Source organism: Caretta caretta, chromosome 4 (genome assembly GCF_965140235.1).
Source record: "Caretta caretta isolate rCarCar2 chromosome 4, rCarCar1.hap1, whole genome shotgun sequence".
Lineage (NCBI taxonomy): Eukaryota > Metazoa > Chordata > Testudines > Cheloniidae > Caretta > Caretta caretta.
The window spans coordinates 23,286,935-23,311,030 of NC_134209.1; the positions used below are offsets into that span (position 1 = coordinate 23,286,935).

The 24,096-nt window shown below is 42.1% G+C and overlaps 1 protein-coding gene across 8 annotated transcripts in view; it reads right to left on the reverse strand.

Moving 5' to 3' along the window:
- SLC4A4 (solute carrier family 4 member 4) overlaps positions 1-24,096 on the reverse strand; it is a 259,907-nt gene that overhangs the window by 143,217 nt on the left and 92,594 nt on the right. For all 8 annotated transcript variants that reach the window (XM_048846797.2, XM_048846802.2, XM_048846805.2 and 5 more), the window contains exon 4: positions 5,029-5,164. In XM_048846797.2, coding sequence (XP_048702754.1) covers positions 5,029-5,164 — 136 coding nt within the window. The remainder of the gene's footprint in view (positions 1-5,028; positions 5,165-24,096) is intronic.

The window sequence follows — 24,096 nt, forward strand, 5'->3', positions numbered from 1 at the left end:
CTTCAGATTTCAGAATGACACTGCCGGTCCCGGTACAAACAGCCAGCTGCTCATACATTAGAAAAATCTGATGTGGCTGCATTTAAATGCTCCCCAAACCATTTCCTTACACTCTAATCATGGTTTGAGAACCTACTAGGGGGCAGTTCAATACCCACCATGGTGTAACATTGCTAACAACTGCACTGGTCAGTAGGCCAAGAAAGGGATGAAATTATTTCTAGCGTGTCCACAAAAAGTGGGTGAAGGAGCCTCTTTTTCTTCAAGGACCCTTGTTGTATACAATTCTTAGACAGTCCATCACACGGCTACGAATACGTTTGCCAATTTCCTAATCTCACAAAACCTAACATCCTTGCCCCGCCCCTTCTCAGAGGCCCCACCCATGTTGCGCCCCTTCTCAAAGGCCCTGGACCCCCACTCGCTCCATTTCAGCCCCCCCCCATCACTCACTCTTCCCCACCCTCACTCACTTTCACCGGGCTGGGGTGCAGGGGGGGATGGGTGGTGGGGGTGAGGGCTCAGGCAGGGGGTGGGGCCAGGGATGAGGGATTTGGGGTGCAAGGAGGAGTGAGGACGCCACCTGGGGTTGGGGCTGGGGGGGTTGGGGATCTGGAGGGGGCTCAGGGCTGGGCCAGGAGGCTGGGATGTGCAGGGGAGGGGGTGGTCCCAGCGGCGGTTACTGTGGCTTGGAGGAAGCAGCCACCAGGTCCCTGTGGCCTCTAGGCGCATGGGTGGCCAGGCGGCTCTGCGCGGTGAGCACTGCCTTTGCGCCTGCAGGCACCATCCCCCGCAGCTCCCATTGGTCATGGTTCCCAGCCAATTGGAGCCGCAGAGCCGGTACTCAGGGCGAGGGCAACACACCGAGCTTCCCTGGCCCCAGACCCCCTCCTGGACTTTTAATAACCAGGTCGGTGGTGCCGACTGGAGCCGCCATTCTCCCTTTTCGACCAGGCGTTCTAGTCAAAAACCAGATGCCTGGCAATCCTAGCTTGGAACATACTGAATGGAGGTAACACACTGTTTGACATTGCTCACCAGAAGAGCAAGGAACAAAATGAATTCCAAAGACCACAAAACCGTTTCATGTCTTTTTGGTGCAATCACAGGATCAGACTTTTGGTATGACAGCCTCATTACTGGCAAACTGGACTAGCTCCTGAGCATACGGCAGTGGATCCAAAAATTCAAGTAGTAGCCACAGGCCACTGCTCAGGTTTCAGGCCTTTTCATTTTGCTGCCAATTTACAATGTGTCCTTTAACTATTGCTGAACTGCAAAGAAGTTTGCCTGGAAGCACAATGGCTTTGACTTCCATACCAACTGAGTTAATTGCAGCTTGTAACAACACAATGAACAAAAACTGCTAATGACCCAACCTTCAACTGTTACCTTTCAACAGCCATGACTTTTGCTGTTACTGTACGGCTCTGATGAATTCACACAGTCCCATGTGAACCTTGGCTACACTAGGAACATTCCTCAAAAAGCTTCTACTGTTACCAATGGCTTAACTCCACCAGTCTGAACAATGTTGGGAGCCCACAGGTACACGGGCTCCCTCTACCCAAATCATTTTAAGTCCTGGATTGGCTAGCCATACTTTGAGCAGGGTTAGACGACACTCAGAATGGTGCTGCCCATCTATTTTAGTGCTCCTAATATAGGTAACATCAATGAACCTGACGGCAACATTTGCTAAAGCAGCCAGGGACACCATATACATTTTATTCATATCTTTTCACTCGCGGCTAGAAATTTTTTATGACCTCTACCAATTATTTTTATATAGGTACGGCCTTGGGGAGACAGCAGCTCGATTTGCTATAACTCTTGAATGCAAATGTTATGTTCTGATGGGGACACGGTTTCAATTCAATCCTCAAACCTCCTTTGGGGATTAATACCATACAGTAACTCCTCGCTTAACATTGTAGTTCTGTTCCTGAAAAATGCGACTTTAAGCGAAATGATGTTAAGCAAATCCAATTTCCCCATAAGAATTAATGTAAATAGGGGGGTTAGGTTCCAGGGAAATTTTTTTCCACCAGACAAAAAAAACTTATACACACACACACATACAGTATAAGTTTTAAACAAACAATTTAATACTGTACACAGCCATGGTGATTGTGAAGCTTGGTTGAGGTGGTGGAGTCAGAGGGTGGGATATTTCCCAGGAGATGCCTTACTGCTAAATGATGAACTAACACTTGGCTGAGCCGTCAAGGGTTAACATGTTGTTAATGGAGCCTCACACTCTACAAGGCAGCGCAAATGGAGGGAGGGGAGACAGCATGGCAGACAGAGACAGACACACACACACACACACCCCCTGTGGGGGGGAGATGCGCATTGCCCCTTTAAGTACGCTGACCCCATTCTATGTACATTGCCTTTAAAAAGATCAGGAAGTTGAGACAGCAGTTGCGGCCAGCAAGCTCTCTCTGTCCTGAGCCCTGTCCTGTCTCCACCCTTGTCTATATGGAGAAGGGGTAAGCGGGGGGGCAGGAGTACGGGGGAGGGGGACACCCTGACATTAGCTCCTCTCTTCCCCAGTCCCCCTGCACAGCAAGCAGGAGGCTCCTGGGAGCAGCTCCAAGGCAGAGGGCAGGAGCAGAACACGGCAGTAGGGGGAGGGACAGCTGAACTGTGGGCAATTGATAGCCTGCTGGGCGGCTGCCGCACAGAGAACTTCGAGGAGCTGATGGGGGGCTGCTAGTCCATCCTGGTTCCAAGCCTCCACCAGCTCACTCCAACGGGCTGCTCTTTCTGCAAGCCATGGACAAAGCAGGCGGCTGCCAAATGACGTTAGAAGGGAGCACTGCGCAACTTTAAATGAGCATGTTCCCTAATTGATCAGCAACGTAACAACGAAACTACGTTAACTGGGACGACTTTAAATGAGGAGTTCCTGTACAGTGAACAGTGGTGAGATGTGGATTGGGCAGCTCCTCTACAGGCTGGAGCACAGAGTTGGGTGGTCCTATCTAGTATGTCTTGCAGAAGCAGTCACTCTTCAGCTTACGGTAGATTTTGCTTTGCAAGTTGTCAGAGAAACATTTAAAAACTTCACATATCATAGATGTCAGCAGCAAAATAAAAACGCTTTCTGAATAAGAGACTGTCAAGCTTGGAATTTTTGCAGTGGCTCTAATGTCACGCAGTTTAGGCATGTAAGCTACATACAGTGTCACCATTAAAGGGCCTCATATACACAGTCCTATCTAGCAGTTCCAGCAAAGCAGCATGGCACTGCATAAAGCATACAGCATTTAAAGGAAAACTATTCCTCTTCATTATACTGTGACTTGATAAAGCAAACTGAAGAGCCCATCCTCCAAAGTTATACCTACCTGAAGGCTGCTTTGAAATTACGTGACAGCTGTGGGTAAGTGTCCCTCAAGTTACTTTAGTGATCCCTCATGAAAAACCTAGCTGAGACTCATTTCCTTTGGCTCTGAAAGGGGGTCCTTACAATTAAATACTGTCTTTTACCCACTAAGCCAAATCAAATTCACATCAACAGCTCCTCATCAGGCATACGCTGCCTCCCTCTTTATAATCACAATTAAAGAGCAGCCTAAAAGATGTGCAATATTTGTGGAGTTAAGAGAAACCTCCTGGCCTATTTTCACACTGAAGGAAAAAGGCACATTCTGTCCACATAAGGAAATGTAAGTTTAGATACAAGACATGAAAATGGATAAATTGTTAATTTTTATCATTAGATCTTCTAAAAAGGGGAAAGTGGTATAGGCAGTGAAAGGAATAATCAGCTTTAGAAAGCAGAGAGGTGATGCACACAACAAAATGCAAATACTGAACTAATAATAAGGAAAAGAGTAATACAGGGAGAAAAGAAAGACCAATAAGCAAGAATTTAAAGAGTAAAGGTGAAGAGTCTTTAAATAGCCTCTACAAGAGACTGAAAAGTAAAATGAAGATAAGGGGACAAGGTAGAGTGGCTCATTAAAAATCAAAGGTAAAGGACGATTAAGGTAACCAAATAAGAGGGACTAACCAGAACATGGTCAGAGACCTTTAAGATTGGAAGATGGAGAGAGAGCTTTGCAGAGCTACAATAAAGGAAAACAAAAAGCTAATATTCAAAAGGTGCAGGAGGAGAGGAAAAAGCTCTGGAAAATATTTACTCTGAATTCCTCTCTCTAGTGGAATACCCAAATCTAATACTTCATGCAGCTTCCCATAGAGCACAAAAGAGATGAAATTTCAAGACCAAAGTTATTGTCACTGTACAGAAAAATGTCAGCCTAGCAAGCCTGAGATGCTAAATAGAAGCAATTATAAACAGCTAATACTGCTCTCTAAATTAGTTGCAGATATCATGATTTTCTATCATCATTCCAATCTAATTTATCTGTATGCATTGTTCACAAAATGGTCTAAAATCAATTTGCCTGGACTATCAGACAAAGCATGCAGCTCTGAATTAACTCCAGAGTACAAAACAGAGAATAAAATCAGAAAAATCAAAATGGTCCATCTATTCTAGCAAATACCCCGAGGGAATAACTGGCTTTTAAAAAAAAATTAAAAAAAAATACTTGGGTGTTTTTTACTCATTTAAAATTAAGGTCATTTGCAGCTACTGAGGACAAAGTCCAAGACTGAAGTTTTTGAACTTGTATCTGATATTGGGCTCCTAGATTCATGTTTAGGCACCAAAACAGAAGTAGCTTTAACGGAGCTTTTAAAGCTTAACTTCCGCCACCCAATTTTGGCCAGCATGAGTTACCTGTTTGCAAAGCACTAAGTACACTTTTGGCTCTGGATAAAGTATAAATTCAAACAAATCCGGTACTCTAGATCTTCTGTTTTAGGGAAGATTTAGATAAAGGCTGAAATGAATCACTAAGGTCTCCCTTATGGAAGAGCCTCGTTGAATTTGAGAGGAGGACAACTTCTGAACCATCCCCTAAACAGGGATGTTATTTTCTACGACTCTCCCATGAAGGTTCCCAAGCAGTTGCACCTCCCTCTCAGAGTAAAGGGAAAATGCCTCACCTTGCCGTCTCCTTCCATTCCATCTCTTGTCCATCAACAGCCAGAAGCTCATCCAGTTCGGTGAAGAGCTGAGGGGGTGCAGGGCTGTCATCTTCTTCACCCAAAATGAAGCGGATTCGCTCAGCAGCGGGGGAGACTGCAGAGGTGAAAATACTGCGGTTAACAGCCTGAATGATGATCAGGGATGTTCGGCTCCTCTCCTTCCCCTTCTCCCCAAAGCCATTTAGCTTTTTCTCTGTGTTGCCTTTTTCTCTTGACATTTTAATTCTCTCTCTGTGTATCTCTCTCTCTCTGTCTATAGTTCCCTCTCTTCCCTCTCCTCCCACTTACTTCTTAAAACTTCAAGCTGGGAGTAAAGTTCAGGAAGACTTGCCTCTTCCTACAGTCCCTAACTGTGTTACAACAATCCACAGCCCCTTGTAAAAAGAGAACTACCAAGCTCAAAACCAATACGTTCTATGGTGCGTGCCCAGGACCTTTAGTACTCTGATCAGCTGAGGTCCTCCAGCCCTTTTTTTTTTTTTTATATTGTATAAAACCAGTTTAAGCCAAACTGTTTTGGGGGTATACAGCAAAGGAAAAGCAGCAGCATCCCACTGCCAGCTTTCCCCTCCCTTTGGATGAAGCTGGCTTTTTAATTGGTTTGCAAGCCAATCTGTAACCCTCCAAGACTGATTACTAGTGCAAGGAATATTTAACAGAAAAGTTTGCCTCGTCTTTCCATGAAGACCGTGCCTGAACATATTTAGTCAGGCATCAACGCACTGGAAAACAACAACCCCCAGGTAAAATATTGTCCAATCAAGGAAAAGAAAACTCATTTTGCCATATGGCCCTGTGCTGAAGCAGATAATTGAAAGTTCTGTGGGGCTCCTTTTGACCTGTTACCTAAGGAAAAATTAACTTAAATTCTCGCCAGTTCAAGGGGGAAAAGAGAGTGGCTATCTTATCCTCATAATAAAGGACTTAAAGCTTCACCCTAGGTATTTTACAGGTCCAACTATACCCTCAACAACAAAACCTCATGCTTCAATGGTCTTTAAATGTAATCTGCAGTAGACTTTTAAAACAGTGGTTTGTGCTCGTTTGCTTCTTTCTTGTGTATAAAGAAGGGCTAAAGGACGGTTGTTGGGTTTGGTTCTGATTTTTAAAGGGGAGAAAGGGCTTTTTCCCACTTTTTTTTTTTTTTAAAAACCTCAATCACCACAAATGTCAAGTCTGGTCCTCCCCTACGCTTTTACTAGGGGATTGCTTGAGACTGAAGAAGTTTTTGTAAGTTCTCACACTTTAAAATGACAAAGTGGAGTGTTGAAACTTAAAGAAAGATATCCTTTCAACTGAGTGTTTATTGGGCCTTGGAGTTAAATAGAAGATTACAAAGTAGGAGCTCTAATCGGTCTGACTAAAAATTCCTCCCCTCTCCCATATAAGAACAATTAAAAAAATATGGGAGGCCATGGTTATGGAAAAATTAACACCCCAGTTACATACAAAATAAACAGAGGACAGATAGATAACCAAGTATCTAAGTATTTTTTATTCTATACTCAAAGTACATTCACCTGGAAAAATACCAACACACGTGTCCAATTAACATTTGATAGACACCCCCTGGTCTGTTAACTATATGTATATTTGGATTTCACTCAACTTAATAACATCACTAGAAACAACCTATTATAGGTTTTCTAATGATGCTCCCTCTGTAATATGGTAACATCCTGTTAAAAAGACAGACCTGATGACTATTTTCCTGTATAAAGTCTCTTTAAATAAAAGCTACTGTTGTAATGATGGTTTTATTTCTGATATTTACATGGCAAGGATTTGTAAACTTGTTAAAATGTCCGAAATAATCAAATAGAAAAACAAACACAAAATCCTTCCCTGTCAATAGCTCAGCTTTCCTTCTCTTGCAATAGAAATATTTAACCAGTTCTCCAGTCACCATAAGAGTTTCACAAGGTAGAAAGAAAAGGAGGACTTGTGGCACCTTAGAGACTAACCAATTTATTTGAGCATAAGCTTTCGTGAGCTACAGCTCACTTCATCGGATGCATACTGTGGAAAGTTTAGAAGATCTTATTATATACACACAAAGCATGAAAATTTTTGCATGCATATATGCATCCGATGAAGTGAGCTGTAGCTCACGAAAGCTTATGCTCAAATAAATTGGTGAGTCTCTAAGGTGCCACAAGTCCTCCTTTTCTTTTTGCGAATACAGACTAACACGGCTGTTACTCTGAAACCTCCCAAGGTAGAGAAGATCTGAACTTCTAATGTAAAGAAACAAGCAAGAACAATTCCCCCTGCCCTAAAAAGAGACTTTTCATGGTTTCTATACATTTTGAAGCAAAAGTGGGCCTAAATGCACTTATTTTTCATTTGCAGCTACACCTTTAACTAAGGTGGCCATGTTTTTATAATAAAACCCCCCAGATATTTCCCTTGTGCCATTATTTACACTATACAAAAAATAAAAGTCAACTTTTGTTTTTAAATGAGCACTGTCAACACTACTGCCAACTCCCAGTAGTACTGCAACCTAGGAATATTGCTCAGAATGGAGAATTTTTTCCAGTAACTTAATACCTGATTCTCATTCACAGTAAGACCACTTTACAGCCCTTTGGTAACATAAAGGGGCCTTAGCATACATAGAAATCACATCCTTGATCTCGGATTGATTTTTTGCATGAAACACTGAACAAGTGTTGCTAACCGTTACTTTAAGTAAAATTTTGAAAAGTGCCCAAGGGCTTGTCTACACTTAAAACACAACCAGTGGCGCAGCTTCAGCGAAGATGCTATCTACATCGATGGGAGGGCTTCTCCCGTCGACAGAGGTACCCCACCGCACCGAGAGAGGGGGTAGCTAGGTTGACATGAGAATTCTCCTGTCAACCTAGCACTGTCTGCACTGGGGGTTAGATTAGTTTAACTGTATTTCTCAAGGGTGTTGATTTTTCACACCCCTGGGCAGCACAACCCAATGTGGACCAGGCCTATATGACTTAGAAGCCTAAGCCCCATTTTCAAAAGTTAGTCATCACTTAGGAGCCAAGTCAATGGGATTTAGACCTCTCAATCACTTTTGAAAGTGGGGCTTGGCCACTTTTGAAAAAGGTTACCTACTGAGCAAAACATCACCAATCACGGAATCTACACTCATTTCACTTCTCTTTTCATACCAAACACTGATCATCACAATGAGCACTTGTTCCACTCTATTCTTCCTGGCAAACACAGTGCAAATTCTATTTGCTATAGCAATGTTGAGGAGTTATTTTTAAAAAATGTTTTGAATGATTAAATGATACCCCAGAAGAAGTTTGTGAAAAAAAACAGGAATGCCCCAGTAAAACTGGGACATATAGTTTCTTTACCTTTACCATCATCTAACTCCTACTCTGCTGGCCAGGGCTCGACAGCACATCAGTCCTGATCTTGAGAAACAGCTTCTAATAATTTTGCTCACATTTAACTGCATTTATCTTTCATAGCAACTGGACAGCTAACTGTACAGTTACTCATTATGCCTGCAGCTCAGGTAGCTGGAAGTTTAAGAGCTACAAAATGTGGAAGGAATCATTTGCTGACTATCAGGACCCAGAGTACAGTTCTTTTAATAAAATCAAATCAGACCATGCTATCCAAACCTCCATGTTTCAAAATCTGTGTAACACTAAGGCAAAACAGAGTGAGGCGGGGATGGTGTTTTGAACTTTGACTCTGAAATTTCATTGTACTTGTTGAATCTTTGCTTAATTTCCTCTGGCTTTTTGGGAAAAGCAGGAGGGAGGGTGGAAGCAAGGGTGTGGGGATGAACATGTATTGTTTTAGGGGAAGATTTTCAAAGACACAGGTGCACTTCCCCCTGACTTTCAATGGGAATTTCTTTGTGCCTTTGAGTAACTTCTCTGTTTTAAAAAAGGCACTAAAACAAAGTTTGATATAAGTTATGAGAAGGGGGATTCAAAGAAAAATCCCAGACATCTGCTGTAGGATACATCATCATTCTGAATCCAATATCAAGTCAATGGCCTTAGCATTCATCTGAAGTTTGTACATTCTTCTCTTAATACCCTCTCATTTCATACACTATACCAACTCTGGAGAAGCCATTCTCTGAATATGTCTTAACAACCCTACATAGTCCATTAGGTGGACTGCAGTTTGGTTTATGGCTTGTTTGTTTTTTAGGACTCCCCTATTTTTCCTGTTGAGCAGGAAGGCAACAGGCTCTAGAGCAAATCAAGGGTAACCCTGGATAACACGAGAGAACAATACAAGGCACTGCTTTTCTCCCTCTCTGGCTGAATGTGACAGCTATAAATGCTTATTGACAATAATACATTTTTTACATTATGGATCAAATTTTGGGCCCCTGTCAATGGGAGTAGCTCCAAATTTGTCCCTGTAAATACATCGTTTATCTTCTCTCCGTTTTATCCCCCTTCCCAGTTTTGAGATGTTGCTTCTCTTTCAATTGATCTCTGCAGGAACATGAGGTGCAGCCCCCCCCCCCCTTTCAATACCGAGCACTGGACTTCTAGCACATACCTCATGGATGAAGCCCAAACCCTCTAACCATACTCCTGCTGCTCAGCAACAGTTCCAGTGATTCTATTTTCTGACCCATTTCCACGTTAACCATCCTCCAGGTAGATCACCTAGAAGCCCATTCTATACCCGATCTGTGTAACTGTTCACTCCAATGTTACTATACTTGAATGAGTTCTCACCTTCCCTCAAATATAATGTGAGGTAGATCAGTTTGTTCATCACTTGTATCAATATATGTGATGACATACTGATGTATCCTTTCATTTTTGAACTGCAAGTCACTTCATTGTGTTTACCCGTAAAGCGTAGAATACCAAAGGAGGATTCGCTTTACTCCCAACTACTTCAATTGTTTATTTGGGTTTATTGGAAGTACACCATTCAAAGCACAAGATGCATATACAAAATGTAAAACAAACCACACTAGCAACAAAATCAATATTAGCCTAAATCCTTCCAATTTCAACCAAACTAGGATTCTCCCAACATACTGAATTATGAATAATGTGGCTTGTCGTGTAATATTCCAAAGTGGCTACACGAATGTTTTCCTATTTTATAGCAAATCTTTTTGAGAGAGAGTCCATAATTTCTACAAAGGGAACAATTGTTCCTTACATTCTCCTGGGCAAACTGAGAAAAACAATTATTATTATTATCCAGAGTTGATGAAATGCTTCCTGCTTTACATTGGATTGTACATGTTATATCCTTTGAAAATATAGGTTAAACCCTTTTGTAACTAGCATGACTGCTTAAATCTCTACATCTGATCTATTTTTTCTATTTATATGCTAAAAAATAAAGTCACTTAGGAAGCTACCCTTTATGCTTTTTTAAAGGTTGACTCATCTCAAATTGTATCTGATGAGATATACATGTAACTCACTAGATATCAAGAGGAGGTTTGTATGCACCCTGAGGCAGATCTCCTCAGCTAGTGTAAATGGTCATAGCTCTGGTGACATCAATAGGCCTATGACAATTTAAACCAGCAGAAGATCTGCCCCCACAATATTTATAGGCCTTTTAAGCCACATCTTCATAGGGGCTTCTTCCTGCCCTCTACAATTGCAAATGCATTTCCCATCATAGTTTTCAATGTGCAAAATGACCACTTAATTTGTGACTTGTGCGCAACAATGCTATTTGCATAGGTTTGTGTTTTAAATGGACCACCTTGATTACGTTGGCCTCATTAGCACTACAAAAGTGATTTGCACCCCTTCTTGTCAACTGTTGAGAATAGCCCACTTCCACTTTAATTGAATTGGCTTGTTAGCACTGACCCCCCGCCCCCCCACTTGGTAAGACAACTCCCATCTTTTCATGTACTGCGTATATATACTTCCCTACTGTATTTTCCACTCCATGCATCTGATGAAGTGGGTTTTAGCCTACGAAAGCTTATGTCCAAATAAATTTGTTAGGGCTTGTCTACACTACGGAGCTTTTAGCGACAAGGCTGTGTCGACAAACCCTTGTTGCTAAAAGTCAGCGAGTGTGAACGCTCTTTTGCCAACAAAATACTCCAGCCCCACGAGTGGCAGAAGCTTTGTCAGCAGGAGAGCGCTCCTGCCGTTAAAGCCGCATTCACACTGTTGCTTGCATTGGCAAAACTTTTGTCTTTCGTGGGGGGGCTTTTTTAAGTACCTGCTAAAGACAAAAGTTTTGGCAACAACTGCACAGTGTAGATATATCCTTAGTCTCCAAGGTGCCACAAGGACTCTTCGTTGTTTTTGCTATTTGCATAGTAATTCCAAGATTGTTACAAGCACGTTCTTATGCATGGAAGTTGACATTGCAATTATAAAGGCACCTTTTGAAATCTGGGGCTGTATTAAACCCCGCAAAACAATCTTCAATGTAAATAATAAAAAATTACATCCCTATGCCCCAACTGCTTAAGTTCCACTGAAATCAAATGGGACTTAATCACATGCTTAAGTGTTTTGCTGAATCAGGGCCCCAAGGAGGAAGAAAAATGCTGACCTTGAAGAAAGAAAAAAAAAAAATGTTCTAAAGAGCCACAGCCTCCCTCCTCAGGTACTGGCAAATTATAAAAGCCAAAATGCCATTACCATCACTGCTTTTAAATAGTGATAGAATAGAACTCTTCCTAAGTATTTAGCTTTCCACTGTACTGTAGATGAAAAACGACCTTGTAGCCAAAATGTTGTTAATTGCAAAATGGAAGTGTGTATTTATGAGCTGGCGGGGAGGGGGGGGGGGAAGAGATGATTTTGTGGCAGTGGGCTGGGTCTTTGAGGGTCTGGGTTCAATTTCTCATTCTGCCACAGAATTCCCGTCACCTTGGGCAAGTTATTTAGTCTGTCTGTCAATTCCCCCACCAGTCAGACAGAGATAATAGTATGTCTGTCTATATAGATTGCAAGCTATTCAGGGCAGGGATGCTATACTATGTGTGCGCACAATGCCTAGCACAATGAAACAGTATTGTATTATTTATTTTGTGTTGTCGCAGTACCAGCCTAGAAGCCCTAATCATGGACTGTGTTAGACGCTGCACAAAAAACAAACAAAAATGGTGGTCCCTTTCTCTTTCTCACACCCACACCCAAAATCCAGCTGCAATGGGCTGGGATGCAGGTTTCAGTGACCTAGCTTTTCTCCTTTAGGTAACTTGTTCCAATTCAGCTGAGGAAGCTGCAACTAAAATTGTTGCCATTTCACCGCCTGTCAGAGGCTTTACGGCTCTGTCGTGGTCTAGGTGAAGTAAACTGGACAGTCACCACCATTGATGCCAGTCTCTGGAACGAGTATAGAGACTAAGCTATCCATTCCCACTCCAGGTCAAGACTGAGATGCACTGGCAAGGTAGAGTGAGGAAGTTTGTGCTTCTAAAATGTACCTGTAATGTACCTGTTCTGGGGACTTCAATCTTTGGTACAGACAATCTGCACTGATTTCACTTCTTACATTTTTTAAAGGTCTTTAAAAAAATTAAAATGTCAAAAGCTTTAAAACAGACAAAGTTAAAATGATTTGCCAGTTCTTCAAAAATGAATATTGTAACAAACCTATTTATTAGAGTTTAGGCATGCTAAAAGGTTTTTAAAAAGTGAACCAGCAGTTCCCTTAAAGTTCTGAGCTATCTTCTGTACAGCTGATAGAGATTTTTCTCTTTTAAATCATTTAGAGAGAGGAAACTTGGAAACTTTATTGCCTTTATGTCTTATTCAACTGCTTAATAACTTCACATTCAGATGTGCAATTTTTACTACCAAAGTATTCACCAGGATTGTTTTATAGCAGGGATTACAAGGTACTCATCGCTAAATCCAGCCTCAAAATACTGTAGTTAAACATTAGACTAGACCTTCTAAGTCTCTTGCTCTTTTTTCTTTTGTTTCTTTTGTCTTTGCTAATTTCAAATTAGCTGCATTTAGCACGGATGATAAAGTCCACAATCCAATTAAGGAATTTGCTGGGTCACAGGTCTCCTATGGCTTGCTTTACCACTTGCTCTTTAGTGCAGTTTTGTAGGTTAATGGGCCATTTATGGGTTGTTTATGTGCTCTCTTAAGCAAGGAGAACATATTTTCATCTTAATCCTCTGAGCAAACAGCATGTGCTAAGCATACCCTGGACAGCCCAATATCAGGCTGAGTACCAGAGTGCAATTAACCTCCACGCTGACCTCTGAAGGCCTCCTACTGTCTGACCTTTGAATGCCACCCTCACCCATGCTTTTCAATCCTTTCCCTTTGTCCACCCAATTTAGAAGCTGCTTTGAAACCAGCACCATTAACCAGAGGAACAGCTGCTGGTTTTCAGAAGTCCTGGGCACAGAGGAGGGAGAAGGTGCGCGCGCGCAGGGCGGGGGAGGGAGGGGGGTATTGCTGTCTTATCCTTGAAACAACCCAACGATCAACAGACGTAAGCATTGGAAAAAGCATTAAATCCATAATCTGATGGATACTTTTTTCCCTCAACATGCAAGGAATTAAAATATTAATGCAGATGGCAACATTTTTTTTAAATATACATGTCACTCAGGTCATGTTTTTTTTTTAAAATCTCCATTCTCCCTGCCCCCAGCAGCTGGAGGTGGCCCATGTAATGGCTTATAAAATAAATCAATCACTTGCTAAAGAAAGCGAACACATCAGCAGTTTCTCCTAGTTCAGCTCAGGTCAATTAGGAATACAATTTATACCCTCAGGTTCCCAAAGGCAAAATCAATTTCCATCAGCACACAGAAATCTCAGGGAAATCTCAGATATACAGAGAGACACATTCTAGCACCACTACTTCATATTAACAGTAGCTAAATTTACAACTTCAACATCAAGGTAACCACTGCTGCAATTGTCTACTGCCATTAGGAGCCTCCATCGCTATTCCTGGCTGGTAAAGAAGAAAGCCCATTTGTATGTAGCTCTCCTCACTACCCGCACAAATACATAGAGGCACCGAGAGAGCTCAAGTTATCCTGAAATTACCTGTTACTTTAGGGCCAGATTATGGAGGACTTCCTCATACTGAGGAGCTGTTACTCACAGCAGTCGCCATTAATTCAGAAGTAATTCAGGCATTCACAGTCTGGCATTTAGGGGTTTAAAGCCTCTTCTCTGTATAGCTGGGGAGATAATTTGTATTAAAGTGCGACTCTGCTCTGACAAGTGAGTCCGTATGTAAAAGGAGCAGCCTCAGGTTTTTCTCCCAGATGGTGGGAGAACCTGAACACAGTGGCTCCAACACAGGCCCCAGTTCCTTACTTCTTACCAGGGACTCCACCCCTGGCAGGCCTTCTTAAGTCTCTCCCTGGGAGTTCACTGTATTCCCGGCAGGGTTGGGGGTGAAGATCTACTGGATGGGAGTTCCCCCTATGGCTCCAGGAGATGCTCTAAGAGTCTCCTGCTTAGGGCAATTGCATCCGTTTGCTTTGCTCCCCTCCCCAGATGACCACAGTTCCCTCCCTTTTTTAAGGCCTGCTCCCTATCATACATGATTGACAAGGCCAGAAGGGCAGGGCTAGCCCCGTCCCATGGGCCTCTCTGGCACTTGCTTTGTCAGCGCAGGGCTTATACTCTCCTATCACAAAGTAAAAATGGCAACTTCTTAAATCAACCAATCTTAATTTCCCTGTGTGTGTATTCAGTCTCACATCTGCTGACTTCAGTGATAAAAGTATCTTACTATTTTGTACGCCCTACAGAGTCCACACTGCTGTGGCTCCCCTAGTATCAACAGAAATGTGAACTACATTCTGATTGCAGAGTCAAGTTCTGTCCTCATTTTCACCACTGCAACCCCACTCTATAGAAAGGGTGACGTCATTTCACCTACAGAATCTGTATTACCGACAAGGATGTGCAAGACAGAAAGAATCTGGCTGGGCTCTGAGAGTTCAGGGTGGTGTTTGCAGAATGGAGCAGGTCACAGGTTTTCAAGTTTTTCTGGTTTCTACTATAACTGTATAATCACTGGAGAATGGGGGCGGAAATCACTGACATGTTTTAAAGGGTTTTGTTCCAGGAGCAGTGAGTTTAATAAATCACTGACAACTTTTGCTTAGAAACTAGCATAGCATTACGTTCATGATCTTTTCTGACATGTTCAGTTCAGCTCCTTGCCAAATGAAAAGAAAGAACAAAAGACACTGTCTCTAAATTACTGACCTCATTCCTAAGTCACAATAGTTTTACCCACTACTAGAAACAATTTAACAACTTCCCCCACAAAAGATTTTTGCTCTATGGTTATTTAGGCCTATGATATTTTCACTGTCTCTCTCATTAGATCCTGCAGTCTGATACTTCCACTAGACCCAATCACTGAGAGCCCAGGGGAATTGCATTCCTACAGAAAAGGCCACCTGATACGAAGTATTAATCAGTGGTTCCAAAAATGACAGAAAGTTCCCCAGTGAACCCCTCCCTACCACATTAATATACATGCACCAAGCATGGCTGTACTTGTAAAATGTGCGTTTCCAGGGCATTTGTGTTAAAATAGCACAGATCTGTACTCTGGTTATTCCATGTAGAATATGGTCATGAGTCAAGCAAGTATTTGGTTCTGAGTTTCCACTAAGGATAACTGTTAAGGTGATAGACTGGGAGCTGATGCCACAGCTACAGATTCTATTAATGAGCATAGTAAACAGGGCAGTTTTCATGAAAGTTACGGATTTTTTTTCACTCAAACATTAACATTTTTTCACACTGCCAACACATACAATTAGCGCACACCCTTCCTCATCAGTTTCCTCCAGTGACTCGTCATTTCCAGCTAGTTGGTGTGGTCTATCCAGTACCTTTACAATGTGCCATCTTGTACTTTCCCGTTCTAATAATGGAGGGATACCATCGCTTCTCACACAGCCTGAGTTAATGGCTAGACAGGATGGGGGAAGGAGGAGGATACTGGAGTTAAGACTCTGAACTTCTACAGAGCCTTTTCAGTCTCTCCTTAGCTTGCTAAGATACTGGGATCAGCACAGTCTATGCCTCCTCCTCACCAGCACTCCCACCACACAAATACTTCTATGCTACAATGGCATCCAGCTGTGGAAACTATGCCCCTTCCTTGGTTCCGCTACGAGCGTGACGGCAAGGGGGGGTGGACACAATCACCATGCTCTTAGGGATTCAGAGGCACAGCAAGATAACTTCTCCTGGAGACCAGTTCTTCACCCACTCCATGGCCACCTCAGGTGCGGTCAGGACTGGGAGAGGAAGACATAGTAAGAGGAAAAGGGCTCCCATGTAGAATGCAGACCACAAACATCTATTCCCTCTCTCATTAATCCGAGCAGATTCCTTTCACAATTGGATATGGCTCTGGGAAATAGTAACCCTAAACATCTTCACCACAGATCTACTTAATTGAGATCCTAGTCAATGAAATTAGAAATTTGTCTATCATGTTCACAGAGCAGATAATAAAAATACCAGTAGAACATGTCATGTGCATAGGCAGCTGCATACAACTTCAAAAGGGATGCATTATTAATAGCCTCCCGCATGCACATGATTATCAAGCTGCACCAGAGTGACTATTTAATGCATTATGAGCTTGATCTTGTGCCCACTGAAGTCAGTGGCAAAACTCCCACTGATTTCAATGGTACGGGTTGAGGCATTTCATCACTTCACATGGATATGAGTTTGTGTATGTTGTACTTGTTAATCTGCAATTACCAGTCTCCAAATTGCTATTAGGAACTGGGAAATTTCCCTTCCCTGATCACTTTTTTTCCCAGACTCATCAAGTTTCAACTTAAGCACCGTGAAAGACAGATTTCAGTAGCAGCCGTGTTCGTCTGTATCCGCAAAAAGAAAAGGAGGACTTGTGGCACCTTAGAGACTAACAAATTTATTTGATGCATCCGATGAAGTGAGCTGTAGCTCATGAAAGCTTAGGCGCAAATAAATTGGTTAGTCTCTAAGGTGCCACAAGTACTCCTTTTCTTTTTACTGTAGTACCTATGCACTATAGCACATCAGATCTTTCCCCTTACAGGCTACAACTGCAGTTGCTAAACCTATAAGTCAGGAATTGTTCACCTGCTGCTTGTGTCTCATCCTTCTGAGACAAGAATGAGAGCACAGTGACACACTCAAAGATGGAACTGAAATAACTTCTGGCTTTTTCTCTGAAAAAAAGAAATGGTTCTTTCCCCTCCTCCCACACACACACCCAACTCCAGCTCCAACCCTCTGGCTGCAATAGGCAATTTTATGCCTATTTAATTCCTCAGAGAATCTCACTATAAACTCAAACTCATCAGTGTCTATTTGTCCTGTTCAATCAGTCTCCACATAGGCCCTGACCACTTCAGCACTTAGGAAGTCTTCGTTAGTTACTGTTTAACCAATTGCAGGCACATGGAAAATTTTCAGTTTTGTTTCTACATCTTTAATATGGGCTGAGTCTGAGCTCCATGGTGTTTTAAGCAACATCTCCTGCTGAAACTGAGCCACTCTGCATCACTACATGCATCTCCAGGAGTGCTAAATGTCTATCACACCCAATGTGTTAGCTTTTGCTCACCTCTCCTCCCCCTCATTTTAATTGTTTAAATGTTGCCAAAATCTCATCAGCATCAGACATGTTGGGGAAGCGGAGTGTTAATTATTATTTATAATGGTTCCAAGAGCCTTACTTGTGTGTGACAACATCACAATGTGTGATCTGTGATGATGCCTGGAGGTTTGAAATTCTGAGCTGATCGAATTTAAAGCACAGCAAAGAGATGCCGTCTTCATATAGTATCTCACTAGCTGGAACTCTGAGGAAACTCAACAATTCAAATTCATTACCAAGAGAGTGCAAAGTAAGCATTGAAGGCTATCACACAATGTGAATGGAGAATTTTGATTTGGTTTCATTTTGCACTGACTTTGCACAGGTGCAAATGATGCACAAGGTGCCCGATGTGAGAGGCTCAGGCTAGATTCCAGTAGATAGAAACATGGAACAACAGAAGAGCCACCCAAGAAAGGCTATGCAGAGGTGAATCACATTTCAAGTCTAATCATACGGCCAACAAATCATTCTTGAACATACTTATTGTGATGTCCTCTTTGCATTCATTATGGAAATTATCTAGAGCTGTAACAGTTAATACTGGCCATTGCTCTGAATAGTTTTGCGTGTGGCTCTTTTGCACAGCTGGAATAAAGTACCGCACTGTGACACTTTAGGAGTTACCATGGGAGAAAAACACCCAGAGACATACAGAAATATGTAGCAGTTACATCAACAGCATCTTCCTTCATAACAATTTGTATGTGCATTTTGTAGTTTAAAATAGATTTAGTCCAGGATTTTCAAAGGAACCTGAGGGGGTTAGGCACCCAAAGCTCATCGAATGTCAATAGGAGTCAGGCACCTAACTTTCTTTAGTGCCCTTAGAAAAATCTTAGCCTCCCTACTTTTGTAGCTTTCTGCAGTCTCAGGCAGTGACAAACTGCCCCTTTGGCTGCTGAAGGTTAAGTACCACTTCTGAAAGAGTTACACAGCCAAATCCTCAGACTCTGACTCTCACAAATCTCCCAATGCAAACATCAAGGAGAACTTTGCTATAGTAAGGGCCGCGGGATCTGCCCCACAAAGGTGGCTGCAATCCCCAAGTTAATTTAATGCGTTGGCGTATTTGTCCACATAATTCCTTGCTGTAACTATGTGGTGAAGATGCTTATTTAGATCTGCACCTGGTAGCATGGCATTGCATTCCTTCATTCATTCCTTATTTAAAATCTCTATAGATGCACATGCTGGCTACTTCCAGTACTAAGCCGTTTGCCAGAGACTGTCCAGCCACTGTAACGGAAGTGTCACTTTGTTCCAATCAGTACGACAACCCTGAAGTTGCTGGTGGCTAAATCTTATTGAGGGAATTTTTCCTTCTCTCTCTCTCTGTCAAAACAATTTAAAAAAAATAAAAAAACCATTCTTGCCTCGGTAGTTCACTAAACAGCAGTGCCTACTGAGACATTGACACTATGAAGTGCTTTGCTTCCTGCTTTGGTGGTTTCAAAAATTAATAACATTAACTTTTGTTTTTAAGCAGCTCAGCACCGCCAGCAGCGCCCCACCTCCAACTGGCTTTAAATAAAGAAACTCAGGATTTAACTTGTTCTCAAAAGCGTGGTGACATTTCTGCATCTTCAGCTCTTCACTGGTTTCCCCATGCAACAGCGAGTGAAGTTCAAGATTCTGCCCCCATGCTTTGTTCTCCGCTCCACAGTCTCTCTCCTCTCTCATCTATTTTGTCACCCACTAAACCTCCAAAGAACTTGATTAAACTGGAAAAAGCAAGTGTGCTGGTTTGTTGAAGAGTACAGCTCAGGGGATTGTGCCTTCAGATGTACGGCTACCCTGAAGCAGAATCTAAACTGCATGAACAGGACATTACGTCTCCTGAGTTACCATATACCTCTGTCATTGAGAACTCAGCAATCTGCCCAACAGATGCTGGCATACACAGAGCAAAGGCTTAATATATTTTGATTTTGACCCTGTTAGGTAAGTCCCTGATTGATGGCTGATCTTGCAGAACTCATTAGTGAGAGTCAGGGAGATAAACCAGCAGGGTATCACACAGCAGGTATCGATGCAAATGTCAGCACCAAAAAAAGCACCTTTGAGAAAGGAAGAAGAGCTGAGATAATAGGAAGACATGTGAAATGGAGGAAAAAACCAACCTTGGGCAATGAAATGTGAACATATAACAACTAAACATTCAGGATGTTCACTTTGCCTTGAGTGAATCTGAACACACCAGACTGTTTTTAACCTCTGGTTCTACAGCATGGGGGAGGAGAAGTTACTTCGGGCTAAGCAGAGAATAAACACACAGGAACTGGTTCAGTAAGTAACTATAGTTGATTCACTGAGGGCTCCTACAAACTCAAAAGATTCGCTGATTTAACTATACTCCTATAGATAAAGCAGCAAGGAATCCTAGCCCGGATGGATAGCGTATTCCAGTTGGGGAAACAGAAACAAGCTAGACCAGTGTAAGGCACCTTTATATTTATATAACTGTGTCCACATGAGGACTTTACCTGTAACTATGTCAGTTAAAACAAAACAAAACAAACCAACATTATACCTCTATCCAACAAAGTTATACCAGTAAAACTAAGTATAGACCAGGCCAGCCCTTAGTAAGTGGCTATATTATAATTAAGTCCAATACCCTCAGGGGAAGGATATTGCCAAAAATTAGCAATTTATATTTCTCAGCTTCAGAAAGGGGGATTTCAAGAAAGTGAGAAAGCTTACTCAGAAGGCCCTAAAATCAAAAATAAGAAAATTTAAATCCACAGACTCAGCACAAAGGTCTAATTCAGCAACCATAAATGCATCAGAAAAAGTATGCATTCCACTAAACAGTAGAGAAAGCCAGAAAGGGTGAAAGGTATTGTTAAATGGCAAAATTCAAGAGGTAATTTGAGCCACACAGATATCCTTCGGCAAATAGAAATCCAACCCAAGTTTAAGTCAATAGAAAGAAGCAAAAGCTTTAGTAAGTGAAAGGTAAGATGGAAATTAAGACAGTTAAGAGGGAATTTGAAAAGCAAACAGACAAAGACATTAACACAAATGACAAGGAATTGTTTAAGTATATTAGCAGAAAGAAGCCTGTGGGAGAACTGGTGGGTCTGCTGGACCACCAGGAATTAACGGGAGCAAATTAAGGAGGGGAAGGATTTTGCAAAGAGACTAAATGACTTCAATCTTCATCACAGAGCTTGATGCCAGACTCACTTCCATTATTAAAAATACAATGGATTTGAGCTGCCTCAGCTTGTTTAAACTCACACAGGCCAGGGCTGCTGCGATTAAAAACAAAAGCAATAGTGGGGTTCTAATAATTAAAGCAGTATTTAAGCAACCTTTTCTTTTGAGCTCTTTACTGAAACTTTAGCAATTATCTCTATATGTAATTGCCCAACATTTAATGTTTAAGGAAACATATTACAAGTAATTTACATGCAGTTTTCTAAACGCTTTAGGGTTAATTGGTCTTCTTGTCATGCATTAAACAGTTTGTTAATTATTAGACACCAGTGAGGGGGAAATGACTGGGAGGTCATTTTTGATAGCAGTTTGGACTGCATGGAGCAGCTATGGGTAATTAGTGAAATGCATGCGGGTTGCTCTTGGCACAAGCACTGACCTTATGATCAACCCTTTGCTTGGGCCTAATGCAGGTAGGTCATGAGTGAGTAGGATATGCTTACTACATCATGACCTTTGCTTTATTCTACCTTTCAGAGGAAGGACATCGGAAGACTTTCCTATTGACTTTAATCACTTAAAGCATGTGTATGCACGCATTTGTGTGAACAAGGTAAAGATAGACCAATGAACGTGGGTTTGAGAGTGTAAGGAGGAGAGAGAAAATATGGACGATTACCCTGTGCATTTTGGCAAAGAGGAACAAAAATTATGTCAGAAAGAAAAAAAGATATTTTTAAGGCTACACCAGACAAAATGTAATAATTAGGAATAGGGACAGTGAGAAGGACCAAGATGGACTTTTTCCAGTGGGTCATTGCTCAGGTAAAGGAACTGTCCAGGAGCCTCTCTTCAAAACTGGTGAGTTTAATTTATTCCAGACATTTTTGGTTTTATTTGGGGTTTTATATTTTTCGCTGTTCTTCAGGAATGTAAAAAGCCTGACCCAAAACCAATTGAAGTCCTCGATGGTAGGAGTTCCACTGAACTCAGTTGGCTTTAGATCAGGCCCTATGGAAATTCAAGGCTTTATGAAAGGTTCTGGTTTGATGGCCCGGGAGAAAGAGCTCTTCTAATTATCCACAAATCAAATGGGTAGCGGGCGTATAAGCTTCCCCACACTTCCAACCCAGTCTGTTCTCTACCTCAAAGAGGGAAAAGGGAAGTCAATGCCCCAGCTCTTCTAGTCTCTGCCCTGAGACTACCACCCACCATCTCCTACCAACCCTCAAGCCTGAACTCTAAGTAGCTCTTATTCCAATCTGCCCATCCCACTACCCAAAAAAAAAAGTGTAAGTAAAAGAAAATTAACTATTTCTGTGAGTGTAGAAGAGGAAATTTAATGCTCCTGTTGAAACTGCACCCCCAGTTACCAAGCCCTGGTACAAATATAGAATCATAGGACTGGAAGGGACCTCAAGAGGTCATCTAGTCCAGTCCCCTGTACTCATGGCCAGCTCTAATATCTTTTCTTCAGCACTGGCCAGTGCACAGTGCTATCACTAACTGATTACACAGATGCAAAAACAGGCTTTTGTACAACAAAGGAATATACACATTGAGCTTTTCGTTGTTGAGCAAAACAGCTGGAACCTCATCGCAACACACAAGGCAGAAAGGGGAGGGAATTAATTTCTAATGAATGAAAAAGGGTAAGTCAATAGGGAGCAAAAAGTTATTTTCATGGATCTACAACCATTGCAGATTGCGTACAGTTAAAATGTGATAGCTTTAAAATATACTTCACCCATCTTCTACTACGTTCACAACTTCTAGTACTTTACACATACTTGTTTAAGCATTTAGGGGGACATTCACTCCTCTCTTCTCTGCACAGCCACTGTTCAGGGGGCTCTGTGGGGTCTGTCGGAATGGAATCCATAGGCCTCTCATGGCTATTCTAGCTTGACGCAGAAGCTGCTGCCCTTCTGCACCCCTATGGCTGAGGAGGTTGTGTCAATCCAATAGTCCCTCTCTTGGCCCTCATACAACACTCTGTGCTGACAGAGCAGAGTCTGCTGCGGAACCCAGTTAAAATGTGCCTCCAAGTCGTAAATCGAACGACTACAGGCTCTCCAGAGTGCAGGGCCATGAGTGTGCCCACCATGCCTACATGAAATCCTCCCCAAGATTATATTACGATTAATTCACACTTGAAGCAAAATTTACCACCTCTATGGTCCAACTTCGTAAGCACCGACAGAGAGAGGAGGGGTCTGGGGATAATTATTTTCCCAGTGGCTCTTGCAGCCTTCATTTTCAAGCTCATTGTGCAACCAAAGTTCAGAAATCATCAGCAAAGAAAAGTCCAGTTGGTCTGGAAATACAAAGGCTTTGTTTCAGTCCTGCTTTATTTGGGAGGGCTGCACAGTGCTTTCCTCCTGGGCCATCTCATGTGTTCAGTTCGGGACACCACCACTCAACAAAAACCTCACACAACTCTCTATCAAAACAGAACGAGTAAAGAGATGGGACGCTGAAGAGATTAGACATTTAAGAGACTTTGTTATGAAGAAAAACAGTAAAGTTGGGACTTTCTGGTTTGTTGAGGAGATGAATAAGAAAGGACTTGACAGAAGTTCACAAAATGATTAACAGTGAATTGGATATTCTGGTTCTTTCATGTGAAAGAGCAAGATAAAATTAAACAAAATTTAAAGGCAACAAAAAAGGAAAATTCTTTTTTAAACAGCTAATTAACCTGTGGAACTCTCTGCCACAAGACATCGAGGTCGAGAGCTTAACAAGAATCAAAAAAGGATTAAGACACTTATCTGAGTGCTGAGATCATCAACAGTTCTATATAAAGGATGAATTATAAGGGATATAAACCCTCATGATTCAAGGCATCTGGTAGCTACTAACTAAAGAGTGTTAGGGGGAAAACGTTCACTATGGGCAGTTTATTCCCTCACTGTCCTCTGACAGGGTTTCTTGCACTTCCCTCTGAAGCACCCAGGAAGTTATTTGTCTTGTCCACTGTCATAAGAACGGCCATACTGGGTCAGACCAAGGTCCATTTAGCCCAGTATCCTGCCTTCCGACAGTGGCCAGTGCCAGATGCCCCAGAGGGAATTAACAGAACAGGTAATCATCAAGGGATCCATCCCCTGTCACCCATTCCCAGCTTCTGGGAAACAGAGACTAGGGACACCATCTCTGCCCATCCTGGCAATAGCCACTGATGGATCTATCCTCCATGAATTTATCAGATACCAGATTAGATAGATCACTTATCAGATCCAATAGCCTAGTTCCTACATGCTGGATTAGATAGCT